The sequence below is a fragment of the Furipterus horrens genome, unplaced genomic scaffold, assembly GCF_987537825.1.
Source record: "Furipterus horrens unplaced genomic scaffold, mFurHor1.1.pri manual_scaffold_1, whole genome shotgun sequence".
In the NCBI taxonomy this organism is placed as follows: Eukaryota; Metazoa; Chordata; class Mammalia; order Chiroptera; family Furipteridae; genus Furipterus; species Furipterus horrens.
Window position 1 is genome coordinate 62,745,856 of NW_028327171.1, and position 12,765 is coordinate 62,758,620.

The 12,765-nt window shown below is 36.9% G+C and overlaps 1 protein-coding gene across 1 annotated transcript in view; it reads left to right on the plus strand.

Annotated features, from left to right (window-relative positions):
• MED12L (mediator complex subunit 12L) overlaps positions 1-12,765 on the plus strand; it is a 310,414-nt gene that overhangs the window by 34,411 nt on the left and 263,238 nt on the right. Inside the window, exons 3-4 of the mRNA XM_090275855.1 lie at positions 6,744-6,935; positions 11,615-11,774. Coding sequence (XP_090131981.1) covers positions 6,744-6,935; positions 11,615-11,774 — 352 coding nt within the window. The remainder of the gene's footprint in view (positions 1-6,743; positions 6,936-11,614; positions 11,775-12,765) is intronic.

Genomic DNA, 12,765 nt, shown 5'->3' on the forward strand with positions numbered 1-12,765 from the left:
TCCTTAATCTCACGCAGAACGCTCTGTAGCTTCTCATTTTGTTTTTGTTTTGGGGGAGCTTTCAGGACTGCCATTTTAGAAGAGTCTCCTAGTCCAGTCACTTGTCTTGTATTTAAGTCCTTTGTTCTAGATTCGTCTAGTTGTTTTCTCATGACAGAATGCAGGTGGAATACTTTTGGCAGGAAGATTACATTGCATCACATGAGAAAACATGCAGTGCCAGTGTGACCTATTGTTAGTTATGCTAAGTTTGACCACTTAGGTGGTGTCTGCCATCTCTTTACATTGTAAAAGTAGTCATGTTTTCCTTGTAGTAACCTCTGTACATTGATACTTTGAGAGCATATGAATATCTTATTCTCAATAAAGTTTTGTCCTATGATTTTAACATCAATTGATGATTTCTGCCAAATGATTTGTTTTGCTGGTGGATGCAAAATGCTAGTTTCCTAGTTATTATTTCTCATACATTTATTATTTGGCATTCTTTTTTAAAAGACATCCTATTTTGTAGTATCACTTTTAACCCCTGAACTCTTTTTAAAATCTGATGTATTATTTTCATTTTTCTTTTTGATGCTCAAATTGTCTTACGTTCGGCCAGCGGGGGTGCCTTTAACCTGGCTCTTGGGTCCTTTTCTTTGAGCACTTCTTTACTTTGGACACAATAACATATTCCAGGTTCATGTTCTTTTCCTGTGCCAGATCAGATCTGGATGCTTGGTATGGTCTTTGCTACCAGAGTATCATAACTTCTAAGCCCTTTCAGATGGGAAACATGTTCAGATTATTTTTCCTTTTCCTTTTGTCCCTCCCTCTCTCCCTCCCTCCCTCAATGTCACAGGATTTTTTCTTTTTCCTGTTTCATCTTTGTATCTCCTTTCTCCTAAAGTGAGAACCCTACATCTCAGCAATATCAACATGCTTATTCATTTACTCTTTCTTAAAATACACATAGAAAAGTTTTATAATAAACTCTACTAATGTCTTCAACAAAATTGCCAAGTAAAATTTTCAATTTTTCTACAATAATTTTTGTATAAGTTTTTGTACTTACTTTCATTAACAGTGTGCAGTCAGCTAGAGCTCCAGAGTCCTAGCCATTTACAAGCCCAGTCCCACAGTTGCCGCCCTTCTTTCCTATCAACCTGACAGATGCTGCTGTGTCCTTTTCCAAGGACTTCCTGGCAGGTGCAGTGGCTGTGGCCATAACTAAGATGGAGGTAGCACCCATCCAGCGTGTCAAGCTGCTGCTGCAGGTGCAGCATGTCAGCAAGCAAATCACTGTGGATAAACAATGCAAGAGCAGTATAGGCTGCGTGGTTCATATCCCCAAGAAGCAGGGAGTCCTGTCCTGGCTGGTAACCAGATCCTTCCCCACCCGGCCTCTCAACTTTGCCTTCAGAGATAAATACAAGCAGATTTTCCTGGGTGGTGTGGACAAGAGAACCCAGTTCTGAGGATACTTTGCAGCAAATCTAACATCAGGTGGTGCCTCTGGGGCTACCTATTTGTGTTTTGCATATCTTGATTTTGCTGTTCCTGTCTAGCAGCTGATGTGGACAAAGCTGGAGCTGAGAGGGAATTCAAAGGCCTCAGTGACTGCCTGGTTAAGATCTACAAATCTGATGGAATTAAGGGCCTGTACAGAGCCTTCAATGTGTCTGTGCAGGATATTATCACGTAGTGAGCTGCCTACTTTGGTATCTATGACACTGCAAAGGAGATGCTCCAGATCCCAAGAATACTAACATCTTCACCAGGTGGATGATCTCACAGTCTGTCACAGCGGTGGCTGGGTTGACTTCCTGTCTGCTTGACATTGTTTGTAGCTGCATGATGACGCACTCAGGGTGCAAAGGAACTGATACCACGTATACAGGCATGCCTGACTGCTGGAGGAAGATTGCTTGTGATGAAAGAGGCAAAGCTTTTGTCAAGGGTGGTTGGTCCAGTGTTCTCAGAGGCAGCACGGGTGCTTTTGTGCTTGTCTTGCATGACGAAATCAAGAAGCTCATATAGCCCTGGCTGGTGTGGCTCAGTTGGTTGGAATGTAGTCTCAAAAACTGAAGGGTCATGGGTTCGGTTCTGGGTCAGGGCACATGCCTGGGTTGTGGGTTCAGTCTGATCGAGCTGTGCAGGCAAACAGCAGTCTCCAGTCTGGTATGTAGGATGTTTCTCTCGCCCTCCTTTCCTCTCTCTCTGAAATCAATAAGCATGTCATTGGGTGAGGATAAAAAAAAATAAATTAAAAAAAAAAGTTCACATAAATTTTTTTCTTAGTCTCCCCCCACCCAACCTTATGAACAGGCATGTTGTATTATGCAATGTATCTTGAGTTTTCTTGACATACTATTGGCTGTCTATCAATGGCAACAATTTACTGGTGGAAAGTGGGAAGCAGTAATATTCATCTAACCAGTTTTCTCTTACAGTGATTCCTATGATGATGATGAGACTCAAATTATATTTTTTATTTTAGTCATTCCTGATAAACAACAAATTTGAATAAAGAAAAAACGTATATTCAGAATATTAAAATTTTTTTCTATGTGGTTATATTAATAATTAGATGTATAGGTAGAACTATTTGTTTCTGTTTATATTAAGGTTTTATTTTAAAGTTATTTTTATTTTTCAAATATTAAAATATTTTTATTAAATTGAAACTATCATATGTATAAATAGAAAGAAATCAAACGTATAGACAAATGACTACTTTTCGTTCTCCCCCAGAGATAGCCATTGTTAAAGGTGTATCATTCCAGATCTCTTTTTATATGTGTGCATGTACACACAAACATATGTAATTGACAACTTTCTAAATTATCAAATACTGAAGTATTTAAATGGTTTGAAAGAAGAAAGAAGTATATATCTTTTCCAATCTTGACACCTTTTAAACACTACAACCACATATATGTATGTTGTAATTCGTGTTGAACTTTTTTTTATTGTGGTAAAATATACATAACATAAAATTTACCATTTCAACATTTTAAAGTGTACAGTTCTTTGACATTAGATACATTCAGATTGTTCTGTGACTATCACCACCATCCAAAACGTTTTCATCTTCTTTAACATATACTTTAAAAAAAAAGAAACATTTTTTGTATGTATTTTTCCTTGAGGCTGAAGTATTCATATTAATAATAATGGATAGATAACATATGATCACTTATATACTATAATGGACCCAAACTATAACAATTAGCTAGTGCCAGTTTATTATGGCTATTAATAAAGAGGTTGGAGTCATAGTTGAGCATACAGCTTTTGTTCTTTAGGATAAATCCCTAGAAGAATATGCTTACCCAGAAGGTGAATTAGTCTTCTAGAGTGGCCATCACAGAAGACCACAGACTGGGTGGCTTAAACAACAGAAATTAGATTTTCTGAGATCATTTATTTTCTCACAGTTCTGGAGGCTAGAAGTCCAAGATCAAAGTATCAGCAGGGTCTGGTTTCTCCTGAGGCCTCTCTCCTTGGTGTGCACGTACTGCCTGCTTGCTATGTCTTCATGTAGTTCTTTCACTGTGTGCACTCATCTCTGGCGTTGCCTGCTCTTGCTAGTGACACCAGCCATATTGGATTAGGGCACCACCCTTATTACCTCATTTAACTTTAATTACCACTTTAAAGGTCCTGTCTCCAAAGACTGTCAGAGCTTCAACATCTGAATTTTGGGAATACACAGTTTGGTTCATAACAGAGAATATGAATGTTTTATGTCTCTTCATTTGAACTGCCAGATAGTTCTCAGCTGTATCAAGTTTTATGTCAATTTAAAACAATCAGTGGAAATATAACCCATTACAACTTTTGCTGCTATCACCCTTCCTGTGAAATTTACTCAAGAAATCAAACCTAAGGGGAATCTGATCTTATAAATATTAAATATATAAACTACAATGTAGCTCCTAAACTTTTCCCATTTTCTTATCGAATAAATAATTTAAAAATAGCTTTGGATGGATGGAACCAAGTTTTAAGTTAAATCTTATATCTTTTTCTGAGAGACTACAAATTGGTATAAACCTTATGCAGAGCAATTGAGTAATATTGATTAAAATTAAAGAATCATAAAATCTGAATTCTAAAAATTTATCTGAAAGCTATAGCTGTACATGTATGAAATAATAAATAGGGAATGCTGTTCACTTTAAGGGGACTCGTAATAACAAGAGTTTGGAACAAACGCTCCAAATATCCATTAACAGGTGCTTGATTAAATAAAATGTCTATCCACACAGTACATTATTATGTGTCTGTAAACATTAATGAAGAAGCTCTCCATATACAGATATGAAAGGCTCTTAGACATTTACTAATTGTGCAGAAGAGGGTTTACATATAAAAGAAAAAATAATATATTCATGTTTGTGTGTATTCACATAAAGAAATAGTGGAAAGTCAGAAGAAACTTATCAAAGTTGGTTAGGTGGTAGGCATTGGGACTTGGCAATGAGGCTCTTAACTTTTTTTTTTTTAAATTTTTTGAGTAAGGTGAATATATTATTGTTACAATAAAATTAGATGTGTGACTTTTTGTATTTTTTATTTTTATTTTTTGAGTCCTAATGAGCATTTTATTCTCTCTTGCTTCTTTTGGAAATTTTGACTTTGCTTACAGTATGCGGTTGTTACCAGGTTTGTTAGGAAGTAAAACATATATACAGTCACCATGTTCTATTGCTATCAAGGACATAGAAGAGTGTATAATTTTAAAACAGTTTTTTCAGACTAGTTTTAAAAAAAAGTTATTTATTCCTTTGTTATGATTAAAATGCTCATATATAATTGCAAAAAAATGTAAAGCAATCTGCATAGGTTGGCATTTTGTGCCCATGGTTCAAAGACCAAACATTGATTGAGAAATTTAAAATTAAACAATTTGTTAGCATTAGCAGCTTGTTTTCACACAGCTTTTTTTTTGCTAAATTTTGGCATTTACTCTGTTTTCTGTTTGGGCATTATGAAAACATTTGCTTAAAAAACTATTAAGCTGTTTTTTTAAAAAAGTGAAGCTTAGACTTTTTTTGTAATTACTCTAATTTTTATTATCATTTTACATCAACATACCCAAAATCAGACTTCCTTTTATTGTACATTAATCACAAGGATCCAGGAATTACAAGGCACATTAAAATTATTTTTTTAGTACTAGCTTTTCACCCTGGTAGATCAACTTGGCTAGTTGCTTAGAACTGTTTTAGCCTATAGACTAATTGGTTGATTCATGAGCATTAACTAAGGTAGTGAATCTTCCAGGGTTGGCCAAAAAGTTCATTTAATTTTTTCCATACAATGGCTCTCGTAGTACTTATTTGCCTTTAACTTCATTCAAAACAATTTTGTTAAATTGTATTGTGACAGTTGTCATATCAGCATGCGTTTAAAAAAAAAATCAAAATTGGTGAATTTTTGTGCAATCATATTAATAATGAAGATGGAAGAAAAGATGCATTTTCAGCATATTTTGCTTTATTATTTCAAGAGAGAGAAAAACACAACTGAAGTGCAAAAAAAGATTTGTGCAGTGTATGGAGAAGGTACTGTGACTGATCGAACGTGTCAAAAGTGGTTTGTTAAGTTTCTTGGTACTATTGACATTTTGGCCAAATGACTCTTTGCTGTGAGGCTGTCTTATGCATTGGAAGATGTTTAGCAGCACCCCTGGCCTCTACCCACTAGAAGCCAATAGCAGGAGATAGCCAATATACTCAGAATATCCAAATCAATAAAGTTATTGGTGAGAATGAAAAATGTGTCTTTTATTTTACGGAAGAAATGAAACGGACTTTTTGGCCGACCCAATATTTTGCTTCACCAGAGTAGATACTTTGTTTTAATCATGGTGCCACTGTCTGCTAACCTTATTGGAGGTATTTACTAGAAACTATTACTAATAAACTTGTGTCTTATATTAAAGAATTCCCAGAGAATGAAATGTGATACTTTGATAGGATTCGGAAATTCCAAGAGGTTTTTTGTGGACTTATTTAATTTTTAGATATTACTTTATCTCCTTCCTTGTTTTTCTCCTTCCTTTGTCCTCTTTTAATTTGGTTAATATGAAAATACTACAGTAATTCACAGAAGCTCCCTTTGCTACTTTGTTCCATTTACAACAGGTAACGGTAGCTTTTTCTTGTAACACTTGTACTCATGGAATTGGCAGCCCAATGAAAAATGTTGAATAGTTAATTGACTCTTGTAATTTTCCATTTAAATGAATTAAATTTCTCTAGACTCTTTTTAAAAAGCACTGAGTGTAAATACAGAGTTTCCTTTCCAAAAATACATGCTATTAAGAGGAAACAAGAAAAGAATGATTATGGTGTGATTGATTACTAGGCTTTCTATGCAACACCTCTCAGGGAAAATATTCCCTCCAAATGGGTGTGTAATGTGAAAAAGGAAAGTACAGCTGAAGATTAAAGCAGAACCCATTTTCTTGACATTTATTCAGGGTGTAATTAATTTCATTTTACCAGAGATTTTCAAAGGTTATATTTTTTTCCTTGAACTACTTGTTAATAGTGGAATAAAGGTGGTGGGGGAGTTTTTGCATTATGTCAATATAAGGAAATCACAACTCTTGATTTCAAGGACTTAACTTGCCGTTTTATTTTCTGATGGGCTGTTTGGAGATTTTTGATTAAAATGATAGAAGTAAAAAATACTGATATACATCACTAACATACTGTCTTTAAACTTTTTCTCTTTTGTTTCCTTAGATTGGAGCTTATTTTAGCAGCATATTAGCTGAGAAATTAAAGCTTAACACTTTCCAGGACACCGGAAAGAAGAAACCGCAAGTTAATGCTAAAGATAATTATTGGCTGGTTACTGCTCGATCACAGAATGCAATTCATAGTTGGTTCTCCGACTTAGCAGGAAATAAACCACTTGCTATTTTGGCAAAAAAGGTATTAACTTTTTCTGACATTGATTTATTTATGGTCTTACAGAAATGAGGATGTTTGAAATAATGTTCAAGAATATATTTCTATTCTCCAATTCTCTCCAAAACTCAAAGCCTCAATGGCAGGTATACCGCACCAGGTGAGTGCTGCACACTTGCTGTTTCCTCTGTTTTCGTGGCATGTGGTGCCTAGGACATCCATACACTTAAACATTCCGCACAGGAAGCAGTTTATGTGGACTTCAGGTAGACAGGATTTTTAAATCAAAAACAGGCATTAGACTTTATTATATTCTCAGTTTCCTTAGCCCCAGATATCCAAAGTGTGTTATGTAGAAATCCTTCCTTTGATGTTAGTTCCTTGTGTTGAAAAGTAACCATCCAAATGCTTTAAGCCGCCTCCTTTCTAACAAATAGGATAAAAATAGTGATAGTGATTCTGTGTGTGTTTGAAAAGCTTGTTTGCAAATGTTTTAGAGCAAAATGGGCAGGTTTACTTATAGCTCCTGGCTTTTTCTTTTGGTGGGGTGGACGGTGGGTGGGAGGGAGGGTTCTTTTAAAATCTTTGCCTTTGGTCATTTTCCTCAAGCGGGAAATAATACATAGATTCAACAATCTTAACAATATAAAATGTCTTTTGAAATTTAGAGAGCTAGAAACCTCCCTGTTTGTCTTGGTCTCTAACTTCTTGCACACCTTTGAAATAATCCTACCGGTCTTTCTCATCTCCCCTGAAACCCTTCAGTTTTAGGGGTACCCATCTTCTGTTCCTGATACTGTTTTCATTGTTTAGCTTGATGCAGGCCCAATTCAGAGGAGAGCTCCTTTGTGTAGCTGCTTGTTTTCTAAAGCAACTCCTTGAAAAGAGTACACATAGCTCCCGTTGGCTTTATTTTGCCTCAGTGTCCTAGCCTTGTGTTGCCTTTCGTAGATTTTAGTGGCAACTAAGTCCTTGAAAAGCACGACAGTCAGCATAACCACCTCTTGTTACTCAGGTAGTGCCTCTGTCTTAACACAGACCGAACCATGTGGCATTTCTTTTCCAGTGATGAACATGTGCCCTGTGGGCCCACTATGGCCTGTGAGCCATATTTGAGAGCCATGTTAGTCAAAGGGCATCCTTCGGTATTGGTTGGCTTTCTAACAATAGTCCATACCTTCCCTGTTGGTTAGTACCTTCAACTCCCACGTGGCCACCCTGACCTCTTTGTTTTTAGGTCTTCTTTTTTAAAAGCTTTTGGAGTGTAGTTTGTGGATATTTCCTGAGAGGAAAGACTGGTGAGGAATTGATGCCCTTGCTTTAGGGTGTAGTGGTCTCATCTATTAGGAGGGAGATGAATTGTGGTGTGGTATTAGCCCTTGTTCTTCTCTCTTTATTAGGAGCTGCCTCTGGCCAAGTCAGGTGTTCCTCAGGTAAGCCCTGACTTTAATTCTTTTTTTGGAAAGGTATTTTCTTTATAAAACTATTGACTATTCTTTGAAGTATTCATTTCTTGGGTGTTTCATAAGTTTGTCCCCTAACTGCTCCCCTCTTCAGCATATCATCTTCTTGAGATGGTGAGATCTTTTTCTGAGTTGGGTAAAAGATTGCATTCTCTGCATGTCCTTCAAATTAGAAAGTTTAAATACTTCTTTAATTTCTGGTATTTATCTGTGAGATAGCTTAATGCAGAAGACCTTCATTTTCCTGCTCAGATCCTGAGTCATCTTCCAGGTCTGTTTAAGAATTCAAAATAGTTTCCTGTATGAATGGATCAGGTTTCTGGACCTGGACTTTCTGTTAGTATAAAGCTCCACAGCCCCCCAAGTATATATATAGCCTCTGAGAGGTGAACAACAGCCTGTATAGGGCGTTCTAATCATTGTGATAGCTGAATTTGGAAAAGGAGACTTCTGGCCCCTAGGGATATCCTCGTAGCTCTTGAACAGTTCACTAGTTACCATATATTCACTTCTGGTGACTTTGATTACTGTGGTCTGTGGGATTTCCTTTTGCCTGTACCACTGCTTAGTGAACAGGAGATGCTGATGTAATGTGTATCTGAGTGGAAAGGTGATACAAGAATGGAAAACCATCACATGCTAGGTGTCTTAGTTTTCTCTTGGTACTTATATGTAGCTCTGGTTTGATTTAGACACCAAACCTCTGCCAGTGATTGCCTAGGTTCAACTGCAAGTTAAAGTCAGATGGTTTCTTTGCTGAAAATAGAATCCATCACTGTAAGGAAGTCATACTTCAATCAGGGTTAAACATATTTTTATTCCTTCCTGAGTTGGCCTTAACTATAAATTTGACAAAACCATCAATATGTGTCTTTTCCTTAATTAAATAACCTTCTTCACATATGTTCTTCTGAATTCTAAAGCCCTTGATCTGAGTCAGCTATTTCCTAAGGCTCTGCCACAGGAGCAATGAGCTATGCTAGAGGTTTGTCTTCTGCTGTTAATGTAAGACCTGTGGCTAAGTTTTGTTTGCTATTTCATCTAAACATTTCACATGTTCAGAATGTTGTTTCCTCCTGTCAATTTTCAAAAATCCTTTAGGCATCTATAAAAGATACTATTAGTATTGATTCTTTGGAGATGCTACCTTTACTTTTTTGCATTTGCCTATTTTTTTAGGTCTTGGTATTATAATCTTTCGGTATGTCTGATTAAGAGGTAAACTGACCTTGACAGCGGAAATTTACTTAACTAACTGATACCAAAAACTATATGTTCTAAGTGGGAAAAAAAAGAAGAAAAAAAAAAAAAGCAGTTCAGATCTTGAACTGAATTTAAGTCTTTGCTTTTCTTGTCCTTGGCTTAAACGATAGTAAACCCAGAGCCTTGTGCTCCATGAAACATGTGCCTTGTAAGCTAAATTTTTAAGAAATTTTCTTGTTAAAATGTATCACTGTGGCCTGCAGAAAGGAAGCCTTACAATTTTGGCCTCTGTGATCTTCTCCCTTGTAGTCAGGTTTGGATGGTTGTAGTTGCTTCTGTCATGGGAGATATGTTCTAAAGTCAGCACCCAAGGCAGGGACTAGACATGATTAAGTCTATTAAATTGCCCGTAATACACACTATATGGACACACTGAATTCCCGTGTAAAACAAGTTTGCTTTTCCTTCAGCATTGGAGCAGCTTGATGTTACTTTTGTAAGACCCAGGTGATTTCAAGTGAAATCAGGTGATATCGCTTTATTTTATAAAAAACTGGGATCACACTTTGCACCAAATATGTGATTAGTCAAATTTATAACATATATATGATGCAAAAAATCCACTGACTAAATGAGGATTTGGTTAACTAAAGAGAAAAAGCTCTGCTATATGAATCAGTTCGCTGGTGTGAAGCCTTGATTTGCAGCACAAAACCAAACAAGAGTGTGGGGCATAGAGACCAGGGTTCCAGATGCTTGTGGTTGTGGTGCTTAGGATCCTCTTAGGAGAGGGTTCAGTCTGTGGCTTGAAAACACTGACTGGCATGGAGAAATCTTTGAAACTGTAACAAAACAAAAATGAGTTGTAATTCGATACATGTAATTCTTTTGCTTTACCCTTCTAACCACCCAGTGAGATGGACCTGGTATTGTCACTTTCATAAACGAAGAGCCTGACAGGGGTCGGTTAAACCAAACAGGTCGGTGGCAGGAGCGGAGCAGAGAGGTGTGGTCCCTCCTGTGGGGGGTGGGCCTGCCTCTCCTTGTCACTGCTTCTGTCTTGCTGCCTCAGAGCCAGCGGCAGACTGTCCACTACTACAATATGTTTGGGAATAGAGTAGATTATATATAGATGAGTGGGCTGGTCTTAGGATATTTATGAGGAATTCTGAAAGAGTGAATTAACTCTTTCGAACCCTTTGGTGGTGCATCGGGATAGTAGTTTGCTAAATAGTACCCTTTGTGGTCTGGAGGAATTAATTAACTGCCCCAAGTGTCTACTTTCCATCAGTGAATTAATTACCCAGCTATTTCTAGCTGAGTGTTTATTAGGCAAATTAATTGATCCATCATTTTAGCCTCTTTTAAATTTTGGGCTAACGGTCCTTTTAAAAGCTTTGTGGAAATTGTTAATTCTTATGAAATGGTGCATTTAAAAAGTTTTATACAAAAAAAGGTGTTCTTGGATAAAATGTAGAGTTGAGGGCAGTTTTTCACTTGACCTGTCTGTTCCAGTTTTGAGATAAACTCAGAGGACTGTCATGAAATTATTTTTTTCTATTTTGTTGATACGATGAGGAGCTTTCAAGCATCTAAAAATTTGCAAATAATTTCTTTTTAAAATTATTTATTTATTTTTAGAGAGAGGGGAAGGGAGGGAGAAGGAGCGAGAGAGAAACATCAGTTGGTTGCACCTTGTACTTCTCCAACTGGGGACCTGTTGCACAGCCTAAGCATGTGCTCTGACTGGGAATTGAACCAGTAATCTTTGGTTTGCAGGATGACGCCCAATCCACTGAGCCACACCAGTCAGGGTGCAAATAATTTCTTACTTATAGTAAGAAAGCAAAGCTGATAAATAGTGTTGCCAATATGTGCAACATAGTTTTGGTTATTTTTTTCTTAGTGAAAATTTACTTTTTTTTTTTTTTTTAAAAGGATATACTTTCTTATGACCAGAAGGAACTTACAGTCTCTTTATTTTGCCTAATGGTGGACATAGTATATGGTTATTATAAATATGTTATTTCTTTTTAGGTTCCCATCCTCAGTAAAAAAGAAGATGTTTTTGCGTATTTAGCTAAATATTCAGTGCCAATGGTTCGAGCAACGTGGCTAATCAAGATGACTTGTGCCTATTATTCTGCTATTTCTGAAGCTAAAATTAAGAAACGCCAGGCTACTGATCCCAATTTGGGTAAGTGAGAGAGTATGATATATTGTTTGTTTCATTATTGATTGATTCTACAGGTTGTCTGCACCCTCTGTATATAACCCAGCAAGGTGAGTACTGATAAAGTTCATGGTGAGGCTAAAAGTCATTCATGGTGTGGATAGAGAAGCTGGTCCTTGTTCACCCAGTCCCAGAATCCTGATTCCATCAGCAAGTTCTATTGATACTACCTCAGATACGTCCTGCATCTGAACTCTTTTCACTATTACAATTATTAAAATGCTAGTTTTAGCCACTGGGATCTCTAGGCTGGATACAGGGATGGCTTCCTAACTGGTTCCCCTGCCTTTACTTTTGCTCCTTGCATAGTTTGCCACACTGATCACTAGCCTAAGTCACATCATTTCCTATCCCCATTTATAACTTTACGATAGTTTCTTATCACAGTTAGAATAAGTATCCAGATTCTTTCCTGTGGACATCGAGGCCATCCATGATTTTCCCCGTCTTCCTAAGACACTCTGGCCAGACTGCCTTCCTTCCATCCTCTCAGGGATCCTGCATTTTCTCTTCCCAGCACTTGGGTTGCACTTCAGGATGTTCGTGTGCCTCCTCCTCTTCACCAAGCCTTTGGCTTCCATGTCATTTCCTCAGCAGGTTTTTCTCTGGACACCTAGCTAAGTAGCATTGCCTCTCTTTCTCCCCTTCCTCCCAGTGATGGTCTCATGTGTTGTTATTTTATTCACAGCATGTTTTAGTAACTGAAATTATCTTAAAAATTTTTTTTGTCATTCCCCCCAACACACACACACGCGCGCTGGCTCATGGTAGGTATTTATTGAATGAACTGAAAGGAAAGTATTTTTAGTCAGAGTCTTCACTCTTTTGGTAACTAGACAGTGACTCCTTCAGGTGGTACTAAAACATGCTTTATAAAAGATTTGATACTACATTAGAAATGTGCACAGAGAATTATATATGAAGATGTCCTTAAATATTAGGTTTATAAATAATT